This window comes from Bombyx mori, chromosome 23 (assembly GCF_030269925.1).
Source record: "Bombyx mori chromosome 23, ASM3026992v2".
NCBI classification, from domain to species: Eukaryota; Metazoa; Arthropoda; class Insecta; order Lepidoptera; family Bombycidae; genus Bombyx; species Bombyx mori.
The window spans coordinates 18,175,893-18,194,836 of NC_085129.1; the positions used below are offsets into that span (position 1 = coordinate 18,175,893).

At 38.0% G+C, this 18,944-nt stretch overlaps 1 protein-coding gene across 6 annotated transcripts in view; it reads right to left on the reverse strand.

The window, feature by feature from the left end:
* Positions 1 to 18,944, reverse strand: part of LOC101741500 (TBC1 domain family member 4) — a 61,511-nt gene that overhangs the window by 22,815 nt on the left and 19,752 nt on the right. For 3 of the 6 annotated variants that reach the window (XM_038019276.2, XM_038019274.2, XM_038019273.2), the window contains exon 3: positions 9,495 to 9,571. The exons of the other annotated variants lie outside the window; for them this stretch is intronic. In XM_038019276.2, coding sequence (XP_037875204.1) covers positions 9,495 to 9,560 — 66 coding nt within the window. In that variant the 5' untranslated portion in view covers positions 9,561 to 9,571. The remainder of the gene's footprint in view (positions 1 to 9,494; positions 9,572 to 18,944) is intronic. 6 annotated transcript variants of the gene reach the window in all.

Consider the following 18,944-nt stretch of genomic DNA (forward strand, 5'->3'; position numbering starts at 1 on the left):
ACTATTTTTGGTTTAAGCGACATTTTCGCAACTTTACAGGAGAGCTATATAAAAGGCTAGCGACCCGCCCGGGCGCCCTCGCTTCGCTTCGGAAACATTAAATTTTATTCTTGATAACGGAGTCCCGCGATGTTACCCGCGGTTATTGTCGTACCGCGGGTGAGGCCGCGGGGCGAAGCTAGTCTAAAAAGTAGCCTAAGTTACTCCTTATATCATCAGCTACATATCAGCGAAAGACCCGTCAAAATTGGTCCAGCCGTTCCAGAGATTAGCCGGAACAAAAATTATAAAAAATATTATTTTGGTGATGTACCTACCGAATATAATAATATATTTATATGCATGTAGTAAAAAGCGGTTATTTCAATTTTTCAATATTACAAACAGTCACTCTAATTATATTTATATGCATAGATTAAAATTTGGAATAAATACATCACAACAAAAAAAAAAATTTCAGCTATTTGCATGGAGTAAACTTAATAGAAGTTCAATTGAAAACATCGAACTGTTGATGCTAAATAATACCAAATAAAACGGACCTTTAATTACAAAGATAAATGTCGCGTGTTAAGCGAAATGACTCTTAAACCGAATAACCTTTCACCTCTCGATATGATTAATAATAATTACGGGCAGGTTTCTCCGAACACGAGCACCTATTTGTTTAAATGAAGAATCCGGTTTGTAAGCATTTATAAGTTTGAAGGCAATAAAAAATTTGAATTAAAATTTGTTTAATATTAGGTCCTTAATTTTTCGCCAGCCGTACACACAATTAAGATAACGTTTATGGTTTAATCTTGTCATGATTATGAATCAATTTAGTACAATCTTCTACAATATCCAAAAGCCAAAGCTTGACGAACACGCGTCACAAACATTCAGGCTTATTCGTATTTATTATCACGTCATTTCGGATCCTCCCGATCCACTAAAGGTGCTTTTAGTTATCTCAAGCACCGGTCATCGTTCTCGTCGAACCCGTCACTTGCGACGAAGGGCTCGGCGAGTAAATTAACCCACAGACAGCCCACTGAGTTTCTCGCCGGATCTTCTCAGTGGGTCCCGTTTCTGATCCGGTGGTAGATTCTGCGAAGTACGCCTCTTGCTAGGGTTCGTGTTAGCAACGTCCTCAGGTTTGAGCCCCGTGAGCTCACTTACTAGCCCGGTGAAGCTGATATGGTCTCTCTAGACCAGGGGTTTCCAAACTTATTTTGTCACTCCCCACTTGGAGAATAAATTAATTTTTAGCGCCCCCATCTTTCACCTACTGAAAAAAACAATATAGCGAGAGCTCAGTTAAGAGTAAGAGTCCTCCTGAATGACATTACAAATCGCCTCTCAAGTCTCTATAGACAACGCCCCCATTATTTTTCTGGGTCTCTTACCGCCCCCCTTTAGGTCTGCAGCGCCCACAAGGGGGCGTTATCGCCCACTTTGGGAAAGACTGCTCTAGACGATCAGCTTAGGTAGGAAACAAAAAAAACAATATCCAACAACCAATACAAAATAACCTTTAGAATACTTCACAGCTTCAAAAGCTTGACGAATACGCGTCACAAACATTCAGGCTTACTTGTATTTATTATTAACTTCAGAATGTATCTGTACTAATATATAAATCTACAGTGGTATTTACGGATGTTCCGTTATAAATACTGAACCATGCATCCGATTGACTTGAAACTTGGTATCCTTGTAGAAAATACATGTACTTAATGGATAGGCTAATATTTATACGAGTGTTGGACTCCCTAATAATAATGACAATAAATAATAATGTTAATTTTAAATGCCCAGGGAAGCGGGTGAGTACGGCTAGTATTATATAAAAAAGGAGGTGTATTTTAAACGCGACATTTCACCGACACCAGTGCGAGATACCTTTTAGTAAAATTAAAGTGACATTAATATGGCCTTGTGCCTCGATTGGTTTTGGTGAAAACCGTTTTCGTATGACCGAATCACACCTTAAGGAGTTTAATGTAATAACAGACCGTTTTTTTTTATATGTCATTAAAATATCAAAATCGGTTCGGACCGGAGAGATTGTGATGTTTGAAAGTTCTCTGATGAATTGTTTGAAATTATCCCGACAATTCTTTTTTAGGACCGCTTCAGAACTTTTTAATGGTGGTGGGACGTCTAGTGAGTCCGCATGGGTAGGTACCACCGCCCTTTTTTTCGTATTTAACGCTGGGAATTCATTTACGAATACCCGGTCAAGGGGGGTAACGAACCGGGTTATGTCGGACTCCGGCGCCTCCGGAGAAGAAGAGGGAGACGAGGAGGGCCAAGGTCCTCCACTTCCCCGAATTCCTCGCAGGAGCCTATGCTTTGAAAAGGGCGCAGGAGAGGCGCTCGCCCCGCAAAACCAACTACCGACTAAACCCCATCGACCTCCACCACACCGGCTACACCAGACCTACGGTACCGCAGTGTGCGCCGAAAAGGTACCACCGCCCTGCCCATTTCTGCCGTGAAGCAGTAACGCGTTTCGGTATGGAGGGCAGCCGTTGTACTCTAAAACTCAGACTTACTCTAGTAAGCACTTTACGCAAATCGGACAGTGAATTCGTTCATCCATCTAACCAATAATGATAGGTAGCATTGAAATGTACATTTAAAAACAACAGATAAACTAATTAAACTAATAAGACTTGGATCTCCCCTCGAAACTGCTGATGGCTCTGTCCCTGGCATTGCTGATGTCCATGAGCAACGGTGACGGCTTACCACCAGATGGACCGAACGCTCATCTATCTCCAAAGAAAACAAAAACGCGACCATTGGAATGTAGCAACCAAAAAGCACTTAATGGTAGTTTTCCAATGACAGCACAAGAGCGCATTATGCGGCATAATGCTCAACGTTGAATGTTCCAACTACAGCAACTCGAAGCACAATCGAGCACTCTCAAAAGTACTGCTCTCGCGTGATACTCGCAATCGATACCGACTCAGTGACAGAAAATTGACGAGTGTTTATTCTTTAAGTTGGCATTAATCGAAATTTTGTTTATATTATCGTTAGTAATCTATATATTAATACGTGAAGCAAAAACTTTGTACCTATCCCTTTTTACAAAAATTGCGCGGACGGAGGATTATCAAATTTTCCACACTTATAGAGAATATAGAGATGAAGTGTACAATGCTAATATTTTTTTAAAATAACGCATAAAAGATACATTAAATCAATAAAGAAAACATTACACACACTACATACCATGTATTTGACGCACACACTCATGCATACTATTTATTGTCAAACTTTTGTTCTTGACGTCTGTTGTCAAATTGAGAATACATTAAATATTGTTTGTCTTTATTAATATTTTTTATAGTGTAGCCTTGACGAAAGTTGTGATTATAGAAGTATAAAATACAATCATGATAGTGTACAAACTTACAATTCCAATTAATTATAGTCGAATTTCGACTACTGCGGGACCACTAGTATTATTTAATGTCGAAAAAAATTGTAAGGCTTTCGTTGCGTCGTAGTTTCTTAGAAATAATCAATGTTAATTAAAACTGTGCTAACTTAGCGCACTCTGCTGATGCATTTGAAAACTAATTCACGTTCCAATTAAGCTTCAGCATAATTCGGCATTGTGCGTCACTGAGTCGCATTATGCTCTGTAATTGGAAAACTACCAATATAAACCATACAGCGTAATTCTGTATAATGCGAATCTATGCGAAACTTGACACGTTATTGGATTTTATCTCAGTACTGTAGGTACACGTGCGATCGATTGTAACATATGTTTAGCACGTTCACAGCGGCCGTTTTGTTTATTTATTTTAATATAATCATTAAAGTGGTTAATTTTTTTAATAATTTCGGAATAGATAGAAATTTTAGAATTTAGGGACATAGTTAAGTGTAATTTAAAGAGATATGTTTGTAATGTAGGGACATAGTTAAAGGTAATTTAGACACACAAATTTAGTGACATATTTATAAGAGTATGTTTGAAATGCAGGGATATCGTTAAGGGTAATTTAAAGACAGGTTTAAAATTTAGAGACATATAGACGTTAGAGACATAATATCGACGCTTGAAAGGCAAACGTGATTAAGCGACAATGCGTGAGCTTTACAGTAGACTAATTTAAAGTTGAAATACCTGAAAACAAAATTTATTTTAACGAATCTAGCCGTAGTAGAATCTAGCTAGTAGCCGTAGGATTGAAATGATTTTAATAGAAATATATATTTTTTACGCATCGAATATGGGTATTGCCTATCATTTATGTACAAAGCAGTTATTGTCGCTTAGTCACGTTTGCCTTTCAAGCGTCGATATATATGTTTAAAATGTAGGAATTTAGTTAAGGGTAATTTAAAGACAGGTTTAAAATTTAGAGACATATAGACATTAGAGACATAATATATATGTTTAAAATGTAGGAATTTAGTTAAGGGTAGTTTACAGTTGTGTTTGAAATTTAATGACTCGTCTCGTAAAAGCGAAGACTATTTCATTTAGAATTGTGCGCGGGCTCAAATAAACGCCAATCAACACCAATACTTCTTCTAGTACGACTCGTTGCCCTTTTCTAGAAAATTCTAGCGACCTTCTGCGTATACTTAGCATAACTAGAGTTATAGTTAATCATATATCACATCATATTAAACAATACATTGAAAACATGGAATTACAGATAATGAAGCGTTCAGTATGTCATTTTAAAGCGTGCAAGCACACCCTAGTGTTTTATTATGCATTTATTGTTTGATGTTGTTTGACGTAGTCGAGTATATCTATATACTAATATAAAATTCTCGTGTCACAGTTTTCGTTGCCATACTCCTCCGAAACGGCTTGACCGATTTTGATGGAATTTTTTGTGCTTATCCGGTATCTATGAGAATCGGCCAACATCTATTTTTCATCCCCCTAAATGTTAGGGGTAGTCCACCCCAAAAAATTTTTTTTTAATTTTTAGACAAAAAAATTTTATTTTATTTTTTTATGATACAGCATATAAAAATACATACAACCCTAAATTTTGACCCCTCTACAATTAACCCTTATTTTTTATTTGCTAATTAAAAACTTTAAAATTTTTTGCGAGAATTTTGTTTTTATTTTGCATTACGTACAATAAAAAAATTCATATTACTCTGAAATTTTCACCCCTCTACGATCAACCCCTATTTTTTATTTGTATAAATATTATTGTTTATAATTCATCATCATCAGCCTGTATCTCTCCACTGCTGGATGTAGGCCTCTCCCATAGTCCGCCACAATGAACGATCCTCCGCCTTCCGCATCCAATCTCTCCCAGCATATCGCCGCAAGTCATCGGTCCAACGGGCATTGTTTATAATTATATAAACTTTAATTTTTTTGGCAAGATTTTCATTTTTATTTTGTCATGAATTAAAATAAAAAATCTGATGTTACTCTCAATTTTTCATCCCTCTATGATCAACCCCTATTTTTTATTTGTTAATTATAAACTTTAATTTTTTTGGCAAGTTTCTTATTTTGTTTTGTCATGACTTAAAATAAAAAAAATTATATTACTATCAATTTTCATTCTTATACGATCAACCCCTATTTTTCCATCCCGATTAATATTTTTTTTATTCTATGCACAGATCCACAATAATTCACTCCATATTATCATTTTTCATAAAATTAAGAATATAAAGTAAAATAAGACATGACTTAAAGGTCTCAGTTACCAGGTCATAAAATCTCTTAAAAAAAAAAAAAAAAAAAGGTTGCAAGATGGCAATCAAATATTATAATTGTAGTACGATAAATTCTTATTCAGAGTTTATAATTTCAAGTTCCTTTAATTATGTTTTTTTTTAAATTGAATTTGATCTCCCGCCCTCGCCGGTCGACTACTGATCAACTATCAATCGATCAGCTAACCTCACCAGGTGTCACCACTCATCCAGCAAACATCACGTAGTAGGGATGAGGACGAAGCCGGTCTCCTGTCTTACTTACTCACTATACATCATAGATTATACACTTAATATATTTGAGAGCTATTATACAATACTATACATTTTTCAGCCATGTTTTTTTGGTTTTATTTGTGTATCAATAGTATGTTCAGTAGGTCTGAGAATCGGCTACTATCTATTTTTCATACCCCTAAGTGAAAAGGGTTGTCCACCCCAAACATTTATTTTTTATTTAAATTTTTTGGATATTTTTTTTTTGTTTATAATGAGGTATTATGTGGTTAAATGAGGTTTTTTTTTCTACAGTAGAATTTCCCTAGAAATCTTATTTAGGGCAACACAACGTTTGCCGGGTCAGCTAGTATACTAATATATATTTAAACGAATTGCTGTTCGTTAGTCTCGGTAAAACTCGAGAACGGCTGGACCGATTTGGCTAATTTTGGTCTTGAATTATTTGCGGAAGTCCAGAGAAGGTTTAAAAGGTAGATAGATAAATATGAAAATTCTCGGAATTAAACAAAAATAACTATTTTGTTTTTCCTTTGATATGTCCCCCGTCGGACAGATTCCTTTTGTTTGTTTTATGTTTATTTTATACAAAAGTTTAGGTCTTTTATTTATCGATTGAGGCACTACGAAGTCTGCCGGGTCAGCTAGTACTAATATATAAATCTATAGTGGTTTATACGGATGTTCCGTTATAACTACTGAACCATGCATCCCATTGACTTGAAACTTGGTATCCATGTAGAAAAAACATGTACTTAATGGATAGGCTAATATTTATATGAGTGTTGGATACGCTACACCAGTTGCGGAAGCTTTAATGATGAGAACTTTGTGGGGGTGAGAAATAATAACCTGGGATGTGAGCTCGTCCACGCATCTAAGCAATAACAAAAAACGAAAAAAAAAAAGGAAAATTTAATTAAAAGTCTACCAATATACTCGCAAAAACTACAATGAATTAACTACTTTTTGTTACACCATCAATTTTATCTACCTATTGTATTTTTAGCATCATATTACGTAATTTCCATGTATGATACACAACCTTTGTTCGCCTTTTAATATGACAGTAGCTAGTAACGGAAAATAACCCAAATAACAATATCACGTACGAATCCTTGGCGTATCTCCAGCAAGCTTCAACCAAAAACTATGGACATAATGATGTCTTTGTATAATTATATAAGTGACCGAGAAAATTCCTCGTATAGTATTGCCTTAGATTTTCTCAAGATAATCTAGTGTTAGACAGTATTAAAACTACGTTAACGATTTAAGATAACATCGCATTGTCTGTTTTTTTTATTGCTTAGATTGGCGGACGAGCTCACAGTCCACCTGGTGTTAAGTGGTTACTGGAGCCCATAGACATTTTACAAAGTAAATGCGCCACCCACCTTGAGATATAAGTTCTAAGGTCTCAGTATAGTTACAACGGCTGCCCCACCCTTCAAGTCGAAACGCAATGTTGTAATATTGTTTACGACTTTTTTTCACCTACCTGGTAGCCTAAGATTCCAGTTACGTCCGGACGGGTAGGTGAGCTCACGGGCTCAACCTGAGAGAATTTGCTAACACTGGCCCTAGTAAGAGCAGTGCTTCGCAGAAGCACCGGTCATCGTCCTCGTCGAACCCGTCGGTTACGACGAAGGGCTCGACGAGTGAATTCACCCATAGACACAGCCCACTGAGTTTCTCGCCGGATCTTCTCAGTCCTTAGAACTTATATCTCGAGATGGGTGGCGCATTTACGTTCTAGATATCTATGGGCTCCAGTAACCACTTAACACCAGGTGGGCTGCGAGCGCGTCTACCCATCTAACCAATAAATAAAAAAACAGGTTAAATTTTGTATATTTCAGTCAAATAATGATTAGGTATATCTATACTAATATTATAAAGAGGTAAGATTTGTTTGTTTGTTTGTATTGAATAAGCTCCGAAACTATTGAACCGATTTGAAAAATTCTTTCACTGTTTGGAAGCTACACTATTCCCGAGTGACATAGGCTATAATATTATTTGAAAAAGTTAGGGATCCTTACTAAAACTCCAATAACGTAACCCAAGGTGTAAAAAAATTACCTAAAATATTCTTTAAATCGCGTGCTCTACGAAAAATATTGATGATAGAATAAAATAATGTACTACGACTTTGTAGAACACATTATTATTTACAAAAAGTGTCACGATACCATATGTCTAACTATTATAGCTATGCCGCAATAAGTGTTCTTTTATTTTAAAAAATAAAACAATGTCGAATACCGTTGAAATTTTTGTCAAAGACCCGAGCGAAGCCGGAACGGGCCGCTAGTTTATTATAAAGGCGATATTCTTAAAAATAAACCCGTAAAAGTTGGTTTTATTTATAGTTTCCTCGTGATTATACGATGATCATATCCTATTACGCACACTGTTCATTCAAATGCACTGCACAGAAATAGATCGGAGAGGAAAATCTTGGTTTTCACTTCCTTACTTTCCACAGCTCATAGAGGGCGAATTTGGAAGTACAACCAAAAAATTATATATATATATATATATATATTTTATATATATTTTATTGTCCTTGTAGGCAGACGAGCATACGGCCCATCGGATGGTGAGTGGTTACAGTCGCCCATGGACATCAGCAATGCCAGGGGCAGAACCAAACCGCTGCCTACCGAAAGTTAAGCTACGTATATTTATTCGTAATTGTATTTTTTTCATTCTGTATTGACATTAACAAATGTGGCCATTTAGCTTAGTATGAAATAGATTAAAAACAATTAGGGTGAGTGTTAATAAAACTAATGGTCTGTTATGTATGCCAGATAGTGGGACATGTAGAAAAAGGGTAATTTCAGCCTGCCACACAACTTCAGGTTGGTTCAAAAAGAGTTCTGATGTCCGATCCTCATCTTAAGTCCTGTAACTGGATTACTGCTTCACGATAGAAATAAGTTGATGTTGCCTACCCGTGTTGGCTCACAAGACGTCCTACCACAAATAATAGGTAGGTACCTACTTAAGCCAATAATAGTTCTCGAAGCATTAGCAAATATGAGCATTTTAATGTTTTTTTTTTTTTGGAAAATCATTTATTGACTTTTTTATTTCGATAATTCGTCTTTTTGCATTAAAAGTGAAACAATTTCCTAAAATATTCGAAATTGAGTGAATATGCGGAATCATTTGGTATGATCAGTATTTTTCTCATAAAATCGTTTATTTTTTTAAGTTTACCTCTGTTTTGACTACTATTAACAAAATTAATACATAATTTTATCTTACTTTAAAAGACAGATAATGTAACTAGTAAAAAATAAAAAATTAATTTTGCAAAGATGATTAATATTAAAAATATCACATGTTAAACCTTTAAAACACTCTCCTGTAAAATTAGTAAGTTTTGAGAAGATACAGTTTTAATGCGAGAAGACGAATTATGGTCATGCATTGATTAATAAGTATGGTTTTAATAAATAAATTAAAAAATTAGTTTCAATTCACAATCCACACACAAACATTTAACGTTGGCTGGGTTGTCTTACCAAATTCTTTATGTTTATCGCCGATGTGTCCGAATGGGAACCGAAAAATGAACCGTGCTGATTCATTTTTTAAATATCTGTTGAAAAACAACAAATTATTATCATATTTTCAAGGGTCCCGGTCGGTGAGTGGGCGGATGAGAATGTCCATTTTTTTTTCTATATACCCTGCGAGAGCTTGCTGAGTCTAGCCCTGGCTAGAGCAGTGATTCTATGAATCTAACACCGAATTGAAATCGCGACCCACTGACAAGACATTTTTCGGGAAAATCGACCTCAAAGAATTTCGCTAGAGCGTGCCGGAAACACAAGCAGACATGCCCAGACCCCGAAGGTCTAATATGTAGAAAATCGACACGGAATCTGCCCGAGAATCGAACCGTAGGAAACCTAACAGTCAAGTACTTGGTCAGCATTAACGAACTTATTCCCATTATCCCATTATATATCCCATGATAAATCTTGGAAATAAATCGTCGAATTCTTTATCAAGTGTTATTATATTCATTGGTAAGGAATTGAGTCAAGTAAGTGTTATAGCGTAAACAGGGTTTTGTTCACGGACCGTTTGGTTTTAATGAGTTACTAGAGTCAAGAGACAGCTAGCCCACTGAATTTCTCGTCGGATCTTCTCAGTGGGTCGCTGTTCAGATTCTGCAAAGCACAGCTCTTGGTAGGGCTAGTATTTGCAAATTCTCCGTCTAGTCATAGCCGAAATAGTCCTTTAAGCTACCAGCGAATAAGTAGGGAAAAATGAATAAAAAATCCCAGACATCAAAACGTAAATGCCATCACAAATCACAATAATTACGCAAATTATAATTTTGACAGCACACAATCGACTGACTTAATCTAAGCTTCAATTCGATCAGACAGGGAAAATTAATGACACGTACCACACACGTGTACTCCACGCGTATGTGGGTTGTCAGTAAACTTAACAACTTTTTTCCTATCTAAGCTGGTGGTCTAGAGAGACCATATCAGCGTAACCTCATCTAGTAGGTGAGCTCACGGGGCTCTAACCTGACGACGTTACTAACACGAACCCTAGCAAGAGCCGTGCTTTGCAGAATCTACCACCGGATCGGAAACGCGACCCACTGAGAAGATCCGGCGAGAAACTCAGTGGACTGTGTCTGTGGATTAACAACATGATATCCGAATCAATGAATAGCTTTAACAAATATAAATATTCATAAGACCTCGTGTCGTGTTCTATTACGCTCGCTCATTCAACTCACCCGATCGAAATCAGCGCTGTACCTATCAGAAATAACAGAGGGTATTTATTTTTTTCTCCTACCTACGCCGAAAGTTCCGTTTCCCTCCCGCTGTACAGGGTAGAAAGTGTAACTTATACTCCCTGGATACTCTGCCCCCCCCCACTCCCTACCAGGGCTTTGCCCCTGGAAATGTCCTACTTTTCTCCCTTGGTGCACAATTTACTATTATATGCCATTTCCGACTTTTCACCTGTGTACCTAGTGCGAGTGTTTTAACGTTCTCGATAGCGTAAAAGTTAGCTCATATTTGTATGAAACGGGAACGTTTGCCGTTAGGGGCGCTGTTCCAACTGCATACAAAATTGGGTTAACTTTTACGCTATCGAGAATGTTAAAAAACTCGCACTAACACACTGGCCAGTGTAAAGTAAATATTGAGTTCGGTTTCGGGACATCAATAATACTATTTTTACGATTTAATCTCATATTTATTATTTATGTGTGAAAAGAAAGGAAAATGACAAAGAAATACTGTTTATTTTAAATTTGACAGTAGTTAACACAATATTCTACGAGTAATCAGCTATCAACACTACTAGTCCGTGGACAAGTCAACTGTAAGCTATTCGAAACATCCCGAACAATATGATGAAAATAAAATAGTGCGGTGAAAAGACGTTCGAAATTTGGCGAAATTTGGCCAAATAATTTAGTATCAGCTTGATAGGTTTAAACACCGGCATTGCTATGAGGGCCGCATCTTATCCCAATAGGCCAAGACAACTTTGAGATTAATCTTTGGTGAAATGAATTTAGTCTTAGAACCGATAACCAGTGGAGTTAGCGTGTTGTTGAATGGAGACTGCGAATTGGCGAATGTCGCAGCAGGACGCCTTCAGGCTCGGTGGAGTGACGATCTATGCAGAGGTGTCGGCAAGGGCTGGACGAGAGAAGCCGAGGATCGTGGTCAATGGCGTGCAATTAGAGAGGCCTATGTCTAACAATGAACTGCTGTAGGCTGACGATGATGAGGTAGTAAATTTGAAACATAAATCGTTACGAAGACACAACCAATAAAAAAAATCTGTTTACATTCAGAACTAGCGCCTGCCGTAAAATACAAACGAGGAAAGTCAAATCAATTAAAACGTTTATTAATACAATTTATCCTTGTTCTCATTGTTTATTTTCCATTAAATGAAGACACTTTGGCCTTGTTCTTTCATAGTGCAAGTCACAAATGCAAGTGTTTTAACATACCCAAAGCAGACATCGAATGACCCCCCCATACATTGATACAAACATTAGTTCGGAGGTAGACGGACGAAATTTCTCGAAGCAGGATTTCTACTCAGCTTTTTAAGTTGCAATTAAACCCAAATCGCTTTGAACCAAGCGATAATGTAATTAGTTGTTATGTCCAGAATATATATATGACGGAACATTATCCTCCGTATTGTTTTTAAAAAGTGTGACGTCAGCATTGCTGACGTCACAGTTATTACTTTCATGATGATGACTCATGTCGGGCTTCTGAACGAAAACTTCACGAGAACTTCACGAACACTGTTTATATTTCGCTACAAGCGTAACAACTTTCCGGAGAGATCCGTACTGTGCTACGGCTCGAACACGAACGAATCGTCGTCGGCAGAGCGGCCGGTATTTATAGTGATTTTTGCAAATCAACACGTGTACGAGTTTTTTAGGTTAAGTAATGAAATAACACGTGGTGATTTATAAATCACGTGTTGTTTTACATTACAATGAGTGTCATTACATCACAATTGATTCTAAACAGTTAAAAGATGTTTTCTTGATTGATTATTTGACTTATGTAACTAAAAGTGATTCTTTTAAATGCGTGAATCATCCATCGCGCCGATACGGCCATACTGACAGGCGGTGCGCGCTCTGCACCAGCCGCTCATGTATGGTGAATCACCAGAGAATTCTTGGAGTCTAGCTGAAATAGTAGAATGTCCTTTTTCTGAGATTGGTATCTGTGTACCTTTTTAGGTTACTTCGAAAGTAACTTACTTTGTGTAGTGTTTTATTGTGGCGTACACTGTGGTACTTTTGCCGAGGCGTACACTGTGGTACTTTTGCCGAGGCGTACACTGTGGTACTTTTGCCGAGGCGTACACTGTGGTACTTTTGCCGAGGCGTACACTGTGGTACTTTTGCCGAGGCGTACACTGTGGTACTTTTGCCGAGGCGTACACTGTGGTACTTTTGCCGAGGCGTACACTGTGGTACTTTTGTCGAGGCGTACAGTGTGGTACTTTTGTCGAGGCGTACACTGTGGTACTTTTGTCGAGGCGTACACTGTGGTACTTTTGCCGTACACTGTGGTACTTTTTGTTGAGGTGTAATTTTGGTAATCAAAAATAAAAACTTTTACCTTTGTATTAATTAATCAGTTGATTGTCGAACATGCTCATATAGGTTCATCGGCTGATGCTGGAGGGTCGTCTTCTTCCGCCGATACGGCTATCTGGTCTCCAGGTTGCGGTGCCCGACGGAGTTGATGATGAGCTACTTTTCTTGAACGCCCTGAACCAACCACCTTTTTTACTAAATAGCGGTCGTTGTCCAGGATTCTTGTTATCTCATATGGCTCGCTGAATTTGAGGTCCAACGAAGTTTGATTACGAGGATTATTTTTTATGAGCACATAATCACCACGCTGGAAATGATGGATCCTAGCTTTTTTTGAATTGAAACGTTGCCTGTCCTGTTCTGCATTTTGTGACATCTTGTGTTGAACATGGTTAGTGAGTGCTTCAATATCAATAGTCTGCTCGTCAATATTTACTAAATTAAGTAGCTCTGGAGGAACACAATGCTTTCGCTGAGTGAGTAATGTAAGTGGAGCTACGCCTGTCACACGATGCGGAGTGCAATTTATTGCTAGCTGAAGTTCTGCAATCGTTGTGTGCCACTCTTCTGTTTCATAATTCTTGATCATAGTAAGAGTATTTTTTAGTGTAGCTACGACGCGTTCTACTTGTCCATTTGCTCGGCTGACTCCTGGTGCTATAGCATGAATGTCAATACCTACCCTATCGCAGTAGGTCTTGAATTCACCGAGGAACTCTCTTCCACCGTCGACTATTATTTGGACAGGAGTACCGAATAGATGAACCGTACGCTTTAAGGCAGCTAATGTGCTGGGTGGATTTTTGTTAGTTGCATAATAGAATAGCACGTATTTTGTAAAAGCATCTATGGTGATAATCACATACTGTTGGTCGTTTGATGTTCCCATCTTGCCTGTTATATCCATGTGTATTACTTGAAAAGCAGCAGACGGTTTCTGAATCGGGTGCATTTGAGCTTGTACCGCACCAGATGCTCCTTTCGATGTCCTGCAGACCACGCAATTATCAACAAATTTTCGTACCTTCGTGCTCATGTTGTCAAACCAGTGGCTGTCCTTAATTTTCTGTAACGTGTTTTCCCAGCCAGGGTGCTTCAGTGCGGTGTGGAAGGAGTTTATTAAACTCCACTGAAAGGACCTGGGTACCACTGTGCAGTATCGGTGTCCGAAGGTTGGATCTTGTACGATATGCTTGAGGACATTGTTTTCTAGCATATAGCCGTTACTTGGATTGAGATTATTCATACCATCCATTATAGCTCGCAGTGTTTCATCACGTCGCTGTTCAATTTTCAGCCAGTCTAGATCTCTGGTCATTATATTCACTGTGGGTTCGACTGGGTTCCTACTGAAGTAGTCTGCGTGTTGAAGCTGTTGACCCTTGCGGTATTCAACCTCAAAATTATAGTTTTGTAAAAATGCCCACCAACGGTGGATTCTAGGGAGTAAGTCCTTTTTGTGTTTGGATGCTTTTAGTGCATTACAGTCTGTGATAACTGTAAACTTACGTCCATAAAGATACTGCCGAAAGTGTTTTATCGCTCGGACTACTGCCAAGGTCTCTAATTCATAAGAGTGATAGCGACTTTCTGTTTCAGTAGTTCTCATGCTCATAAAGGCAACTGCATGTTGTCGTCCCGCAATTACTTGTACCAGTACTGCTCCGAATCCCAAACTACTTGCATCTGTGTACAATTGAATAGGTGCTTCCTCCTGGAATAGTGTAAGTACTGGAGTTGATGTTAAGCACTGAATGACATTCTCTCTTGCTTTCTCATGGCGCTCGTCCCGCTCCCATTTAGCCCCTGATTTGGTCAACTCGTATAGTGGTATCATTATGCGTGAGAAGTCTGCTATAAATTTTCTAAAGTAGCCAGCCAATCCACAAAATTGTCTTACTTGTCTGGGTGTTGTAGGTACCGGCGATTTTACCAGAGCATCTATTTTCCGTGGGCTTGGCCAGACTTGTCCATTAGATACTACGTTACCCAAATATTCGATTGAGCGCTTAAAAAAACTGCATTTATCAGCATTAATGGAAAAACCCGCATCTTGTAGTGCTATTAGAATACGTTCTATGTTTGACAGCCCTTCTGCGATATTTTCACATCTGCTTAATACGTCATCGACGTAGACTTGAGCTGCATTCCCTATTAACGAGCTCAGAGCTCTGTTGATGCATCGTTGATAGACTGAACATGCATTACTCAATCCAAATGGCATAGTCGTATATTCATACAGTCCATCCGGTGTGACAAAGGCTGTCTTTTCAATTGATGATTCTGCAATAGGTATTTGGTGAAACCCTGCGGCCATGTCAAAGGTTGTAAAGAATTGCCCCTTGGCCAATTGGTCAATTTGGTCTGAAATTAGTGGCAGCGGGTAATGGTCCCGTAACGTATTAGAGTTAAGTTCTCTGAAATCCACGCACATGCGATCGTCACCATTCTTCTTCTTCACCAAGATGATGGGACTGGAGTATGGGGACTTGCTTTCACGTACAATGCCATGCTCCATCAACTCTTTCACAATGGCTCGAATGTCGTGATAAGATTGTTGCGCAGCTCAGCCCACGAAGCTGCAGTGACCATCCAATCGTCAACCCACATCTTCGCTCTTCCCTTTAGGAGGCTGCCAACTTTCATGCGTATGTCAAAGTCGTTGAGTCGATAAGTCTCAATGGCTTTGTCGATATGTTGACACCACTCACGTACTCCCACACTAGTATCGGGGTCAAATGATGGTAGGTAAATATCATTTATACGTATCTTAGTTTCTGCTGGTGTACTTAAGCGTTCCGACATTTGCTGCATCACATGCATCATCTGCATGATGAATTGTGGCGGTACGCAGCTCATCGGTGCGTTAAGCAATGCTGATTGTGGCTGTTCCTGTTCCTGTTCCAAGGAACTCCCAGCATTGCCTGTAGTATTTAATCCATGGTGTGGTTCTGTTTGTGATGTAGCTTCAGGTTGTTGCTGAGCGGAGGCAGCATGTGATTCCACTTCTGATGACGGAACATTAACCTCCGTATTGTTTTTAAAAAGTGTGGCGTCAGCATTGCTGACGTCACAGTTATTACTTTCATGATGATGACTCATGTCGGGCTTCTGAACGAAAACTTCACGAGAACTTCACGAACACTGTTTATATTTCGCTACAAGCGTAACAACTTTCCGGAGAGATCCGTACTGTGCTACGGCTCGAACACGAACGAATCGTCGTCGGCAGAGCGGCCGGTATTTATAGTGATTTTTGCAAATCAACACGTGTACGAGTTTTTTAGGTTAAGTAATGAAATAACACGTGGTGATTTATAAATCACGTGTTGTTTTACATTACAATGAGTGTCATTACATCACAATTGATTCTAAACAGTTAAAAGATGTTTTTCTGATTGATTATTTGACTTATGTAACTAAAAGTGATTCTTTTAAATGCGTGAATCATCCATCGCGCCGATATATATAAATGAATTACTGTTCGTTAGTCTCGCTAAAACTCGAGAACGACTGGACCGATTTGACTAATTTTGGTCTTGAATTATTTGTGGAAATCCAGAGAAGGTTTAAAAGGTATACTAATATGAAAATGCTCGGAATTAAATAAAAATAACAATTTTGTTTTTCCTTTGATGTCCCCGCCGTCGGACGGATTCCTTTTGTTTGTTTTAAGTTTTTTTTTTTATACAAGAGTTTAGGTTTTTTATTTATCGATTGAGGCACTACGAAGTCTGCATGGTCAGCTATAATTAGTAAACTAAAATAAGTAAAAGATAAATTGCACAACTAAATCAGATAGCTTCCGCTGTTGTATACAGCCCATTTAGGGATGAACAATTATTCTCGCGGTAAACGAGAACTCGACTAAGCATCTCTCACAACGCTTGCCCTTGATCCATGACACATCCTAACATGACTGAGGCGTCTACAAGTTCTAATGACATGCATTCCACTTGAATACACTCATGAATATGCATTATAAACATGGTGACAAAAGCCTTCAGATTTACTTAAAGAAAATGCGTGAGCCATAATTCTGACACAAGAAAATCGCTAAGCGTCAAACAAGTTCCGCCTGGAGGTACCTATCTGTTATTATTGTGTGAATAATTAACATTTAATTGCATCTTTTTGTACTTGTTTTGTGGTTGTGTTGTGTTGTTATCAACCGCTAAAGACTCCACAAAACTCATCCGAAGAACTACGGAACATAACATGGACTACAGATTTTGCAAAATAAATTTGTCGCCATTAACATCATCAATCAGCCCACAGTCGTCCGCTGTGGACGTAAACTTCCCCGATTCACACTGATGAGCCTGGCCTTAGGTTCTCATCAACCATTTCCGGCCAACCTTCGGAGGTCATAGCACAAAGTAGCCAAGGAGCGTTCCACTTAACGTTCACTGGTGTGCGGTCTCCACTCAAGAACCCGTCTCCTCCAACGATAGTCGGTCTACAGCATATGTCCACGTCACTGCCACTTAGGCTTGCCGACTCTGAGCTATGACGATGACTTTGGTTCTCTGCCGAATAACCCATTCCTAATTTTATCCTACAGAAGCTTCAACTGCTCTGCCATTTAAAAATGGTCGTCTTTTAAAATAAATAGATTTTTCGTTTCGAAGCAGGAGAAATTCGAAGTCCCATGGGCGACGGTAACCACTAACCATCAGGTGGGCCATATGCTCGTCTGCCTAGAAGGACAATAAAAAAAAATACAGAGTTTACTTTTATACTGTTAACAGTATAAAAGTAAACTCTGTATTTTTACAGTGAGTATTTTGACGTTACAGTGAATATTTATTAAAACGAGTAATTTCGTATCCACGCCCAAGCCATTATACTGATTTTGTTGAAATTAATTATCAAAATAGTTTGGGCCCTGATAATAAACACAGTTTATTGAAGGAAAGAACAAGGGAATTCATCTATGAAGTTGATTTATTTAAAACATTAATTCAATGAAACAAGATGAGATTAAATAATGTGCCAATAAAATGGTGACAATTAACAGAGAGGACACGAGAAATTATTGTATCTATATTTTGTTATTAGTATTATTGTATAAATTTTCGCGACCAATTATAATCGAGCTGTGTGTGACGTTAGAAACGTGTGCGGTTGCTATTGGATAAGGATATTGTTCCCTGATCCCACTATCCTATAAGCTAATTCAAAATACACACGCCAATTGGTATCTCAAAAAATAAACATCTTTTAATTACACCGAAACAGTCCCGAAGACCAAAAAAAAATCAAAATACAAAAGCGGCATATCTATTGCCGCTACAATAATATATGTATCTATCTATACAGTTCTTAATTTTTGGGAAGCTACATCTTAATAGACTTAATTAATTAACTTAATGGAGGTTATTCAAGTTATCGATTAGATTACATCTGTATTCATTTTTTTTTTCTATTTCTCACGTCAAAGGACGGCTGTATGCTGAACTAAACAAACCTGTTTGGACTTCGAAATAATTTATAGTTTTCGCTTCTAGAAAAATCTACGCAATACAGACAAGGACTGACAGTTGTGTAAGTACAATTTTAACCATTTCTTGTCAAGAGATTTGTTTTTCTAGATTGACGTGTTATAATATATATTTTTTTTCATTGATTTATTTTCTAAATGTCAATAACAAGGCAAAAAGGAAAATGTTATGCACAATACGAATCTAACTCTTGAGGAGTGAGCGTAATCGAATTTTGACCAGTGGCCGGAACACTAGTCTTCAAAAATCGTGTTCGTGGCCCAGTGGTATCTCGCGCATTTTCCACTCATTTTAGCTCACTTCAATTCTCAGGTTTTTCACTAAGACGAGACACGGGC